This window comes from Enoplosus armatus, chromosome 4 (assembly GCF_043641665.1).
Source record: "Enoplosus armatus isolate fEnoArm2 chromosome 4, fEnoArm2.hap1, whole genome shotgun sequence".
Lineage (NCBI taxonomy): Eukaryota > Metazoa > Chordata > Actinopteri > Centrarchiformes > Enoplosidae > Enoplosus > Enoplosus armatus.
The window spans coordinates 7,498,140-7,511,008 of NC_092183.1; the positions used below are offsets into that span (position 1 = coordinate 7,498,140).

Genomic DNA, 12,869 nt, shown 5'->3' on the forward strand with positions numbered 1-12,869 from the left:
ACTGATCATTTTAGCTCTAACTAACAAAACATATTTCATAAGCTTGTCATATGTTTTGTATGTAAAAATCTTAATTTGTAAAGATACTAGTAACTACAGCTGTCAAATAATTGTTGTGGGTAAAACGTACATTATCTGAACTTTAGTGGAGTAGAAGTATTAAGTGGTATGAAAAGACAATAAAAAGAGTAAATGTACTAAGTTATATTTCACCACTGCCTGAAGCACCTTTTGTAGCCGGTCAACACCATTCCAAGCTAACTGTTCACAAAGTATACTGTAGCTACAAATGCATAAACCATACAGTGCAGAACAACCTGCTGATACCCTTTTAAATAATTATATTCAACAAGACTGCTGCCCGTGAAGGATGCAGCCACAAACAGTGCAATTGTTGTCTTATACAATTCACCTCCTTGAGAAATTGTGAAGAAGATAAAACCAGGAGCTCAAACATTTTGACATCCAGTAAACTGACTGCATCAGTTCAGCTAAACTAGAAAAATGTGACAAAGATAATTGTGTTTCGGCAGCTTGTGAACATCACGAGAGGCACCTGACTGGTTTGTCCAGTTTAAGAGATCACATGACAGCCATTGCTCCTCATTGTGTGTGTGTGTGTGTGTGTGTGTGTGTGTGTGTGTGTGTGTGTGTGTGTGTGTGTGCGTCCATGCACACATACACCAGGGTGAGCAGACTGCTCTCAACTCTAGAACAAACTCTAAATAAACAATGAGCGCACAGTGTCCAAATGCCCAGCGTGGCCTTTAGGACCCAGATGAAAGAAAGTGCATCTCTGCTTCTCCTTTGGGTGCCTGGCGAACCATCTCATCCCCCTCTTCTGCGTCCATGTTTCCCACCCTCGCTCTCCCCCTCGTGCGCCACTGAAATACGGCAGGGAAGGCGTGCTTGAAGGCCTTTCTGAAGTTGTTGCCCATGAAGGCGTAAACCAGCGGGTTGACGGAGGAGTTGGAGTAAGACATGCAGTGGCCCCAAATCTTCAGCTGTGGATGCAAAATGAAGACAGACTTTGATGAAAGACATCGATGCGTGGGACAGTTTTAGAAGCAAGAGACAGACAACAATCACCTGGATTACTCTGATACTGAGGAAAACGTCTAAATCTGATGAATATGAGACAAGATCTGAAGTTACCAAGGAGTGTCGTTTATAAACAGATTAGATTTAGATGTGCTTAGCTTTGACTGAGTATGATCCTGACAAAAAGTGGGGTTAAATTTGTGGTAAATTGTTTCAATCAGGTGACAGATCCAGGGAGCGTGGCGGGGGTCAAATATTACTGCAACAATTTGGATTATCTGCGCATATCTGAATAATGTATTGGTATTCTGTTACACCCCCGCTGACCTCCCTACCTGCAGCACAGTGAGGCTCATTGAATCAAACGTCATGGAGAGAAAGTCACCTTGTATAGGACGTAACTGCGGAGGCCAAAAGCTTGCAGGAGGATGCAGACCTGGATGGGGCCCCAGCAGATGAGGAACAGGGCCACCATCACCACCACCATCCGGGAGACTCGCGCCCGCACTGCTGCTGCTCGCTCTGCCTGAGCCTGAAGCTGGAGTTAGGGAAGCTTTGTGATGATCAGAAACATATATTCTGTCTGTGGATTTACTAAGTGAAAGCAGCCCCATATCTCTTACTTGGTAGCTGCTGTCGATGGGATGCACGCTGGGTTGCCCCATGCGCTTGAGCATGAAGGCGTAACAGGCGGTGATGGTGAGCAGGGGCAGCAGGTAGACGGCCAGGAAGCTGTAGATGATGAAGGCTCTCTGGAGGCGAACCGAGGGGAAGACCTCACTGCAGTACGTCTGAGGGCCAAACCAGTATCCTGCCTCCAGACGCTGGTACACGGCTACAGGGATCGACAGAAGCAAGGAGCCTGGAGAGGACAGGGGACGTGACTCTGAGCATGATGTTTGTAATGAGTTTCACTTATTACCACAAGGACACCAACTGCAAAATCCCCAACTGCTCTCTAGAATTACAAAGGCAGTATCAATATCTAGTTTCACTTCTGTGTGATTTGGTGGTGATTCTATAAAAAAAACTATTGCTCCATTAAGAAGACATTAAAGTATGAAGGCATGTGTCTGTGATTGGCAGGTATCTCTGCCTATCACACTGAGCTATGGTGGTCTGAGCTACATTCATGCTCTATCCTGTTTGATAGACTGACAAGATGGTGATTAAACTCAAAAAAACATCCTTTCAGAAACAGACATTGCTTTCTCAAAGCACAAAAACTCATTCTCTGTGTCAGTGAGCTTATTTCAAAAACAACATGTAGATGATGTTCTGTTGGATTATTAAATAAAAGAAACAATAATCCCGGTAAGTAGCAGAAAGAATGGCTAGTGTGATCTGAATTAATTAATTGTTGTATGGTTTGTTTTTATCACATCAGCAAAGTCAGCAAAATCAGCTGCTTCAAATTTTCTGACTTCAATGTAATTCAGTAAGTAATTAACGTCAAAGGGAAGGTTGTAGCAATGCGTTGTCTCCACTGTCTCGTTGCCAATGAAGGATGCGGATGTGTGCGTGGTGTATTTTGTGATACCTATCCAGATAGACACAGAGATGGCCAGAGCCATGCGCGGGGTTCGGTGTCGCAGTGACTGCAGAGGATAGACCGTCACGTAGCAGCGGTCCACACTCATAGCTGACAGAGTGATACATGTTGCCTGAGCAGTCACCTGAAACACACGCACACACACACGGTCGGTTTGTTTCTGTTTGACACTTTTTACTTTTACTGCACAAAGAAAACATTCTACTTTTTATCTCAAGTTGAAACCTTGTAGAAACTGATGAACGTGTTTGCGTCTTGTTGTGCTTTGTGATGGTTATTTGAATATTGACTAACAAAGACGTTTTGTCTGACTTTTGGATTCAGTTTGTCTTTTCATCCAACAACTGTAGAAGTGTTTTGGATGTGCATGCCCTACACTCTGTCTGTTACTCTGTCTACCACTGAAGTAGACCTGTGAGTGATCGACTGAGTTGAGGGTACATAACAATCAAAAACTCACTGTCGCTGGTTGAAATGTAAACTAACATGAAGCAGGAGTTCAGTGAGCATCCACTGTGCTTTGGAGTTGTTAACACCGAATATTGATGGTAGAAAATTCACTTTCTTATAGCTAATGAAGGCATTTGATTACAAATACTGGGGACAAATTTTAATTTTTCACATGTTGCTTTATTTGGGTAGCTGTATATCTGATAATAGTTATTCTGCACATAGCATAATGCCCATAATGCTATAATGTCTCATGATTCATTACTCATTATTATTATTATTATTGCAGTACTATAGCATGATATTTTGGTCACCACGCCATGATATTACTAGTACCATGGTACTGTAACTGTTACCATCTTAGTAGTAACTGTGAAGGCGTGGTTACAGTGCTATTTTTAATGGTATTACCATTATATTGTCATTTTCACTGCAATTCGCGTGTATCTCACTTGCTGAAGGTAGTTCACCAGCCGGCACATAAACTCTCCAAAGATCCAGCTGGGCAGTGGGTACAGTGTGGCAGTGAAGGGCACGCAGCAGACCAGAAACAAGATATCGGTGGTAGCCAGGTTCACTGGAAGAGAGCAAGAACAGTGATTCGTGAACAGAGAAATGTAATTCAAGACATGTGAGATGAGATTAATTCAAATTGGCAAAAAGAGCATAAATAACTGTATCAATACCATTAACATCGGTCGGTGCTGAGGTTCCTGCCTTCTAAAATTCACCAACCAATTCACCCCTCATCCATGTTTATTCGTTTTACTTTAGAAAGTCACAATTTACACAATTTTTCACAATTTACCAAAAAAAGAGTTTCAGAAATGTTACCTATGTAGAAGTTGGTGACGGTCTTCATCTGCTGGTGCTTGGTGACCACATGGATGACCAGCGAGTTCCCAACCAGGCCCACCAGCATGATGAGGCCGAAGAAAGTGGGGACCAGCCAGGCGTCGACCAACACTGGTGGCCCCTGGCCCTCCAGAGCTGCGGACTCGTTGCATATAGACCCGCAGTCTGGACCATGACTGGCTGCTGACTCCACCATCATCTTCAGGGATAATTCTTTGGCACATGAAGAACATATTTAAATGTGGTCGTATCTCAGCTAATGCTCTAACAACACCCTGGAAATGTAACACAAAAACTGACAATTTGTGAAAATATAAAGACTTTTTTTTAAAATAAATACCTGCTAGGATTTAAGACATCAGACAAAGCCAAATGAAACATTTAAGCATATTAAATAAGCTTTCTTCTGTACGATAAGCGTCTTACCTGTGTTGTGCCTGTTTGCTCCTGCAGCGTTCCACTCTCTGCTCTGCAATGTAAGGTTTAGTCCGTGATAGGCTGCTGTTCTGTTCTCCACAGGTCTGAGATAAAAGCACTGTTATAGACCACCGTAACTGGGGAGGGGAGGGGGTGTTTGGAGGAGACAGGAGTCATTTTGCTTTGTTGAACATTTATGAAAGTGCAAGAGAGAGAGAGAGGCTGCGGTAGTAGGAGCTTTAAAACTAAATCTGCATCATCACCAGTAATTACCCAGGACTGGGTGCCCTGTAGAATGACTGCGGCTGGATTTCAAATATAGTTACTTTATGTCTTCATCACATTAACATCCAGAAGTTGTAGTCAATGTATGCTTCAGCTCAAACTGCAGCTGAACCAAATCTGGACGAGGAGAGTCTGAAATTTAACCAAATCTATAATATGAATTTGTTTTGTGGATGTGACCTGCAAACCAAAATGAAAATGAATGAATCACAGAGGCAGCTGGGGGTCGTGGTGACAGTACAGCTTGATCTCCCTCCACTTCCAGCACAACAGACAGTTTTTAACACTGTCATTACATCTGTCATGGCCCTGCAAAGTAGCAAGTGGCAAACCTTGCCAGTTGCGCAGCGTGACACAAGTGTAGATGGAGTGTTTAAGTGCAAAGGTGACGCTTGTTGTTTTCGCAGGTGTTTGACATAATATTCTGTCCATCAAACGTATAAAACATTTTATATTTTTTTGCATCAGATGAAACAAATGAAAAATAAATGCGCTGAGAACTACAATGTCTTTACAAATCAAAATAATCTTCAGGATGTATTCAGGGCTTCTGAATACTTTGCTCACAGTTGCTCCTATTTTCTTCCAGTAAAAAAAGGACAAAAACAGGATTTTGAAGCATCATTGGATGTTTCATATTTTTAGATATTTGCCTTTTCTAAATGCATTGTTGCGAAAGAGATGGAACTCACATTTTCTTTATGTACATAGAAAACATTCAGGCAGTGGAAAATGAGTTTGCTGAAGGGGTTCTTACTTTAGTGAGATTGAAAACGTATTCAGACATTTATTTTTTGTCATCTTCGGCATGCAGGGTTTCTAATATTTGAACATACAATTCCTTTAAATAAATATAAGTTGTCGCATGTCTAACGAGTCTCTTTGTCTTTGTAAATACTCAAACAACGATCCGTCTGTTACACACAAATGTTATGTAAAAAAGAAAACAACAGGAAAACTATCTTTTCTGGTTTCAGCTGGATTTTATCTTTTCTGTGTCTTCGACTTTCTTCAACTGGGCTGTAAAGAAGTGGATTCTGACTGGTTGTGGCAAGTAGTTCTCGTAGCCATCTGAGAGCGCTTCGGGACTCCGTATTTCTTTGAGGCACCTAAAAACAGCTTCCTCTGGAGGTCTGTCAAGTCCTCAAAGAACCATTCATTGGTTGGCCCTGGATCAGGATCAAGCGTTACAGTAATCAGTGAAAATGGTCTGTCATAATATTATTAAGGTTACATCAATGTTTAGTTTAGTATGAAAATCATAATTTAATTGAGAAGAAACAATGAAGCAGATTTTCAGATTGGAAATTAGTGTTGTCATTATCAAGAAAATAATCACTTATAGCCACATCCTCCTACTACATGTCAGAGCATGAGGTCAGTTATGACACAGCTCTCCTGCAGTGAGTGTGAGTGTGACATTAAGGGGGGGGAGGGGCACTTCTGCAGGACACACTGTCAAACAGGCCTGAAGCCTATGGTGATCTAAGGAAGTCATGGGTGTCATTATTTGTTTTGTTTTCTTGTAAAAATGCAATAATTTATATCTGTACCAAAATTTTACATAGTTTATAAGTTGTAACAAATTGTTTTATCAATGTTTATATTATTTATTAATGCTTTATAGATCTGTAGCAAACCATCAATAAGGTGGAGAGTAAGTGGTATTTTATTTATTACCCATATCCTTGACTGTTATCACTGACTTTATCACCTACTGATTTATAAAGCTTTAATCAATTAGTTACCGACATTAATAAAGCCATTAGATACAACTTGTAAACCCCATAAAGCCCTATAACCCCTATAAAGTACGCCTAAGACATCACAGACAAACTAAAGTATCTTGAGAAGTGTAAAATAATTGTGGCCTCTCCAGCCTAGTTGTGTGGAAGGAGGGCAATAAGGGATCTATGTGTACTTGTGAATGTAAAGACTAATTGTTTATTGACCAGTTTGGGGGAACTGTTTCGGCAGCGTCCACCGTGGTTCACAGGACTGCTCTTTGGTCCAAGTCTGCACACCCAGGATGTGTGGATGTATCTCGTGCTTTTTAAGCCGATCCGCAATAGAGGAGACCGAGTCAGAGGGCAGCATCCTCTTCACCAGCTGTGCAAGGACGACAGGATGCTGGGAGGATGGTATGCTGGGTTGCAGTTGTCCCTCCTGAGATGAGGCCACTCTAGCGACGGGTGCAGGAACAGGTCCTGAGGCAGGTGAGCTTTCACTCAGGTGGTCCCGCCTCTTAAACTGACACGTGGACAACTGGTTGATGTGTTCAGGGAGGACAGCTCTGGATCTAAAGGTCCCATGGGTGTTAGAAGTGCCTGTCCCTGTGGTCTTAAGGATGGAGAGGGTGGTGCTGATGTTTCGGGGGTCAATATGTGTGGTGTCACAAGGTGGTGATTTCCTCTCAGCCAAAGCCTTTAATAACTCTGAAATCTGGGACCAGAGGGGGGGTTTCACAGAAAACTGCCACTGAGATGAAATATCTTCAGTGACTTTGCAACTGTAATTCATATATACATGATCACGTGACCTGGTCACATGATCTGAAAAACAGAGCTAAATGGAAAGTGATGGACTACCATGCATCAGTCTCTTAACTCCAAATGAATGATGTTGTAAATAGGTAACTGTTTGCTGACGTGTATTTTCATTATAGATACGAGTTGTAAATAGTTTTTTCGAGATAACTATTGACCATAAAACTCTCTAAATACAAAGTGAAAAACTAAAACTGTAATATCTCTGCTTCCCTGCTTTATCCTTTGGAAATATCATCCACAGACCCACAGCATTCAAAAATATTTCAGTTAAAATGTGATTAGTAAAATGTTATATATCATTTTTCACTACCTGAAGCCTGTAAGACTCTCTGCAGTCAGAATCTCCATCCTTGTTTTGATTCTCCATGACCCCACAAGGACCTGAAAAAAGCAAGCACAGTGCCCACTTGTTACTTGAGGTAATGTTAAAGCCCTAAAATACATGATTTAAATAAATCTTCTGATATGGCTGTACCTTCTGCCTGACAGAAGTGATGACAGTTCCTCAGTTTGCTGCAGAAACTTTAGAATCCACCTGGTTCTGACAATTGAGTGATCGCCATGACAACAGAGATGAGGATTCTAACCACAACTGAGCCATCTCCATGACAACTGGTCTAACTCTTGTCATTTCAGTTATGATGCAACAATCACCCTACACACAAGACCAACAGTCAAACTGCTGAAACATAAAACAGCCGCCACACAATGTCATATTACTGCTATTTATTATTTCATATGTACACAGACATATTGCACAGGTTACAAATCTTAAGAGCACACAGTCTATACACAGTCCTGGCTTTGATCAAGCAAAAATAATCCAACATAAAACTCATGTACTTTTATGTGAGGGATACATGTTTTGTGCGTTGTTTTTTTTGTGCGCTTGTGTGGTTCAAGGGTGATTTACATTCTTTATATTTACACAAAGAGATAAATATATATTTTACAAACTAATAAAGCAGTTTCAAGACACCCAAACTCTCCCACTTTTGCATACTCCTGGTACATGTACACTGGATGATGATACGCTGTCTTACAGCTGATGTTGGCCTTAACGTCTATGGATTTCAGTGGATAGACTCAAACTTGAATACTTGATGGTATCATGCTTCTTCCTCTTAGCTTAACCAACTTAAACCTGACCAACTCTCAGCTTCAGTAAGCATGTTCTTGGACTGTGTTGTACCATTTCCTCCTGCATACAAGTCGTGGTGGTATTTGACTGAATTTCTGAAATTAATGTGCGTATATGTGTAAAATGGCAGCCATTAAAAAACACCTTGCTTTTGAGGTCCTTCTAAAGGTTTTTTTGTATGTAAAAAAAGCAGTTGTCAACATCAGAGGTATCTGCACCTAAAACCAATACGTTGAGAAGGTTTTGACTACACTGATTAAAACCTTCCAATAAGCATGAACATGTATACTTGAGCTTCACGTGTGTGTGTATACGAGTGGTCTGCAGGAAGAGAAGTGGTGGGAACGCAGGCACGTCTGCATCTCAGAGATTTCCTCATGTCCGACTTCCTTGTCAACATTCAGCCTCTCAGTCTTTATGGATGGGACAGGGTTTGGAGCAGGAAAGGTGCGGTGGGACGGAGGATCCATGATGCTCAGATGTTGAAGCTTTCTCCACAGCCACATGTGCCCTTGATGTTAGGATTGTTGAAGACAAATTCACTGGACAGCTTTGACTCCACAAAGTCCATCTCAGTTCCCAAGAGGGTCAGCTGAGCCTTCTTCTCTATGAACACCCTCACACCTGCAAGAGAGTCACAGTAGAGCTGTCACTACTCCCAAGTTCTAACCTTGGCATCAATACTCAGTCAGATTTATACGTTGCAGTGAAACAGCCCTTAATATCCTTAAACCCTACAAAAACATATTTTTTTCATAAAAGCCACTGCGTGTATCAAAAATGTTACTGTGACAGACAGCAATGCATGCTGTGAATCATTCTAAAAAAAAAAGAAGAAAAGATTATATATATATATTTGATCTTTGTTCCACGTCTCTTCATAACCCATAGCTTACCATCCTGCAGGACTTCCTCATCAGATTTGTCTTTCTCCTTGGTGTAGTCCAGTGTGTAAGTCAATCCATTACAGCCACGTGTTCTCACTCCGACCTTCAAACCGATCTAGAAAGAGCCAGACAGGCATTACCACTCTGTGATTTACCATTTACCAATCACTACATTATAGTTTCAAAAATTTTGCCATAAGATATAGATAGATCGATAGATATGCATACACATAGGACCACAGTAAGAGAGACTCCAGATGTTTACTGAAGATTTTCGTTACAGCACTTTTAAATTTAACTTTGAGAAACCTCTTACCTAAAAACAGATGTGACTTTAGCAAAGGGAGAAAAAGGTGATTGTGTTGCCTTTTCCCCTTACATTTGAGTAAAGATAAAATGTCCTAAAATATTGATGAAGTTAACTTTTTAACAACCCAAGGCAGAGGAGGATAGCTTATTTTGACGGGAACAACCCAATTTATTGAAAACGCAAGACTCAAAACAACACAGCACCCTGCTGCCATTACAAAAGAAAAGCACCGTCTGCTTGAGGATATGATGTTTCAGTGGATGTTGGTCGTATCAATTACTCACATATTCTGGCTTGTTCTTCAACAATAACCTGACCTCGTTCACAGCCGATGGAGTCTAAAGAAAAGACAACAGAAGATAAAAGGTTACTTCTCATAACTACAATATACATTGGATTCAGATGGAAGCAGTGTATTTTCATGAACGAACATACGAACATACCGAGCAGAACAATGACAATACAGAAGCAGACCATGGTGCTGGTTTAATGTCTATGGCTGTTACTGATTATTCCCCACTGTAAAAACACTTCAACTTGTCTGGAATTAGCAAGTACCTACAGTATAATAAAATAACCTGCTCGCCAGTCGCTCCTGCTGTAACTGAGTGGATGCAGGTGCAAAAAAGAGGGATCCCTGTGTTTGGGCTCTCACGTGGAGGCATTTGGGAGACTGAGGTGAACTACATTAGCCACAAGGTGCTAATCCCTTAAAGCCGGTGTGTTCATCTCTATGTGTACAACTGTGCTGCTGATGCCAAATGTACAGTACATCCCAACTGTGTCACTGCCTGAAGTTGTTTCATAACTATACTGTCAACCACATGTAATGTTAAAATCCAAAACTTAACTTGTAGGTCCTTGTAGAGTGTATAGTTAATAGCAATAAAAGTAATACAAGTATTTTGCACTGAATTTTATTTATATTTTCTTTTTTTCTTTCTATTTTATTACTATTGCACAAGGACAAACATACACATGCACATAAAGGACCAGAATAACAATACCACCAGATGAAAGCAACAACAACAAAAATATATTTATATATAAACATAAGGGGTGGGATGGCTAAGCACACATGCTATTTTTGCTAATTCCGCAACTTATTATTATTAAAGGTGTGAAGTTATAGCATCATCATTTGGTAACATGTCCTGAGTCCCTGACAGGTAAAGAAAATAACTACAGCAGAACCCTTTAATGACACATCATCTGCAGAGGCCTGAGAGTTGAGGGACGCGTCCCGTATTAAAGCGCACTACCTTTATCAGCTCAGACCACCACACGCACACATTATCTTGCGACAGCACAGTTAGCTAAACTCATCGGGCTGATATTCAACATCAGAATATTTTTCTCCCGCCCATAACAACAAACCCTGACTGTGTACCGACAGCTTGCTACACTGAGCGTCCATTTCATTTACATTAATATCACATTGAGTACTTTTCCACTAACTGCTTATTATTTTCTGGTGTGCTTGCCTCTATTAGACAGCTTACAGTGAAGAGTGACAGTGAATTTGGGGAGAGACTGAAGAGGGTGACGTCACAGATAGAAATGGGTGACAAATAAAAAGGAAAAAGCAGTAATATGTATTTTAGTAAGGTGTCGGGCCACCACAAACCTCTATAATGACCCACTGGTGATAACTTGGGTTGCGGCCTAACCCTATCAAACCAAGCTCAGTTTATCAGTCACAACGACTGAAACTCCACTTGTGAAACCAGATGTATAATAATGTCTAATGTCTGGAAATGGGGATTTTAAAAAGGTGTGGTTTTTAAGGAACAAACTAAAAGATGTTTATGTTATTGGTTGTATTATGGGAAATGAGGGATCGAATATTTGTTTAGCTTGCTAGGGACTAAAAATCAGGATATGTCGGCCTCTGCTGCATCGATTTCAACCACTTTTTAAAACCTGTAACTTGTGAGCCACTTAACTTTATGAATGTGCAAAACTAACTCATTAGAGTATGCCTTTACAATCATCAATCCTACACATTCCCGTTCTTACCTCGTAAATGAAGACCTCGTACACGTAACATTAGGTATTGTTTTCAAAATTGTACTAACTTAACGTTGTACGACTTGATACTATTATCTGTGTTGTGTTTAATTGCTATTGTGCAGTTAACGGTCGTTATTAAGGAACAGAACAGTCGATGGCACATGACCAAGCAACAGCTTAGTTTAGCAACCTCCCTTGCCAGGGAGTAACGTTAGCATCTAGATTAGTTAAACCCAGGACAATTACGATTTTACGTCCGAACGACATACCTGTACAACCGCCCTAATGTGTACATCTGCTAATATAAGCTCATCAACACGGTGGAAATTGTTATATTAAGCTCCGTAAGGAGTAGAACCCGAGTTGCGTGTATCAAGTCACAGATGTTAGCTAGCTTAGCTAACTTTGGATCACGTAACGTTAAAGCTACATAACGGCCGATGGTGTTAACGCCACACATTCACATGTACATTAACATGTACTGAACGGACACAAAGTGTTTTACATGAGTTTACAACCACAGTTTATAACTTACCAGTGTCAGTGCAGCTCTAGTAGGCAATATCTTTCTTTTGCTGACCGCTCGGACGGTCGCTCGCACCATGGAGGCAGACATGTTACTACAGTTAATATCACAACATTGAACTGCGCAAGCGTGTAATAAAATTGGTAACCGCCCCAAATAGGTAGCCCGTTCAATGATTGGCTAATATCATGACGGACGGTCGCGACAGCCAATAGGGATAAATGTCTAGAAAGACGCGCATCAGCTTCTGTTGTGTAACCTACTTGTAATATTACATAAGTACTGTAAGATCTTCAATAGGTAAGTTATGTTTCTGTGGGAATGTTCTTGAGTGGGGAGTTTGGGTTGTTTTCATTTCATTCTTCTTGTCTCATTTATTACTTTGGAAAAAAATGCATTTGGAAAAAATGACCTCAAAGCACCACTTTCAACCACATCAATCAGCTTCGTTGGTCAAACCACTGTTTCCAAGGTCAATAATGAACTTTCACACTCTACTGTTCTGTCTTTTGTGTGGCATACAGGTCTTCTTGCAAAGATTTTTATAATAACACAGCATCCAGTGCCCAGGGTTGACAAACCCTGAATTTTAATAACATACCAACCGATGAATACATAATAAATTGTGCAATTACTCACAGGGAGTCCAGTCTCTTGTAAAATACAACATTAATTGTACAATTGTTGTGTTTACCAGCTACTTTATTAGCTAAAATGTTTTAAGCAAAGAGAAAGGAAGGAAAACATGTTCAAAATAGTTAATCACCAGCTTTGTCAGTTTTATTACAGGACTCACATCACTAATGCCACTTAAGTTTCCAACAATTTCTGGTCACACCTATG

General features: G+C 40.6%; 2 protein-coding genes across 2 annotated transcripts; both read right to left on the reverse strand.

Annotated features, from left to right (window-relative positions):
* Positions 1–767: 767 nt before the first annotated feature.
* On the reverse strand, positions 768–4,654 carry kiss1rb (KISS1 receptor b). Its single transcript, XM_070903627.1, is given in 8 exon segments — positions 768–1,004; positions 1,427–1,579; positions 1,665–1,903; positions 2,582–2,717; positions 3,496–3,620; positions 3,878–4,097; positions 4,325–4,419; positions 4,579–4,654. Coding segments are annotated over 8 exon segments (1,281 nt in total).
* A 3,206-nt stretch (positions 4,655–7,860) lies between these two features.
* Positions 7,861–12,116, reverse strand: isca1 (iron-sulfur cluster assembly 1). Its single transcript, XM_070904611.1, has 4 exons — positions 12,036–12,116; positions 9,772–9,825; positions 9,187–9,292; positions 7,861–8,914 (listed from the first exon to the last, which is right to left on the reverse strand). Exons 1-4 carry the CDS (start codon positions 12,114–12,116, stop codon positions 8,766–8,768), a joined length of 390 nt encoding a protein of 129 aa, XP_070760712.1. The 3' UTR covers positions 7,861–8,765.
* Positions 12,117–12,869: the final 753 nt, after the last annotated feature.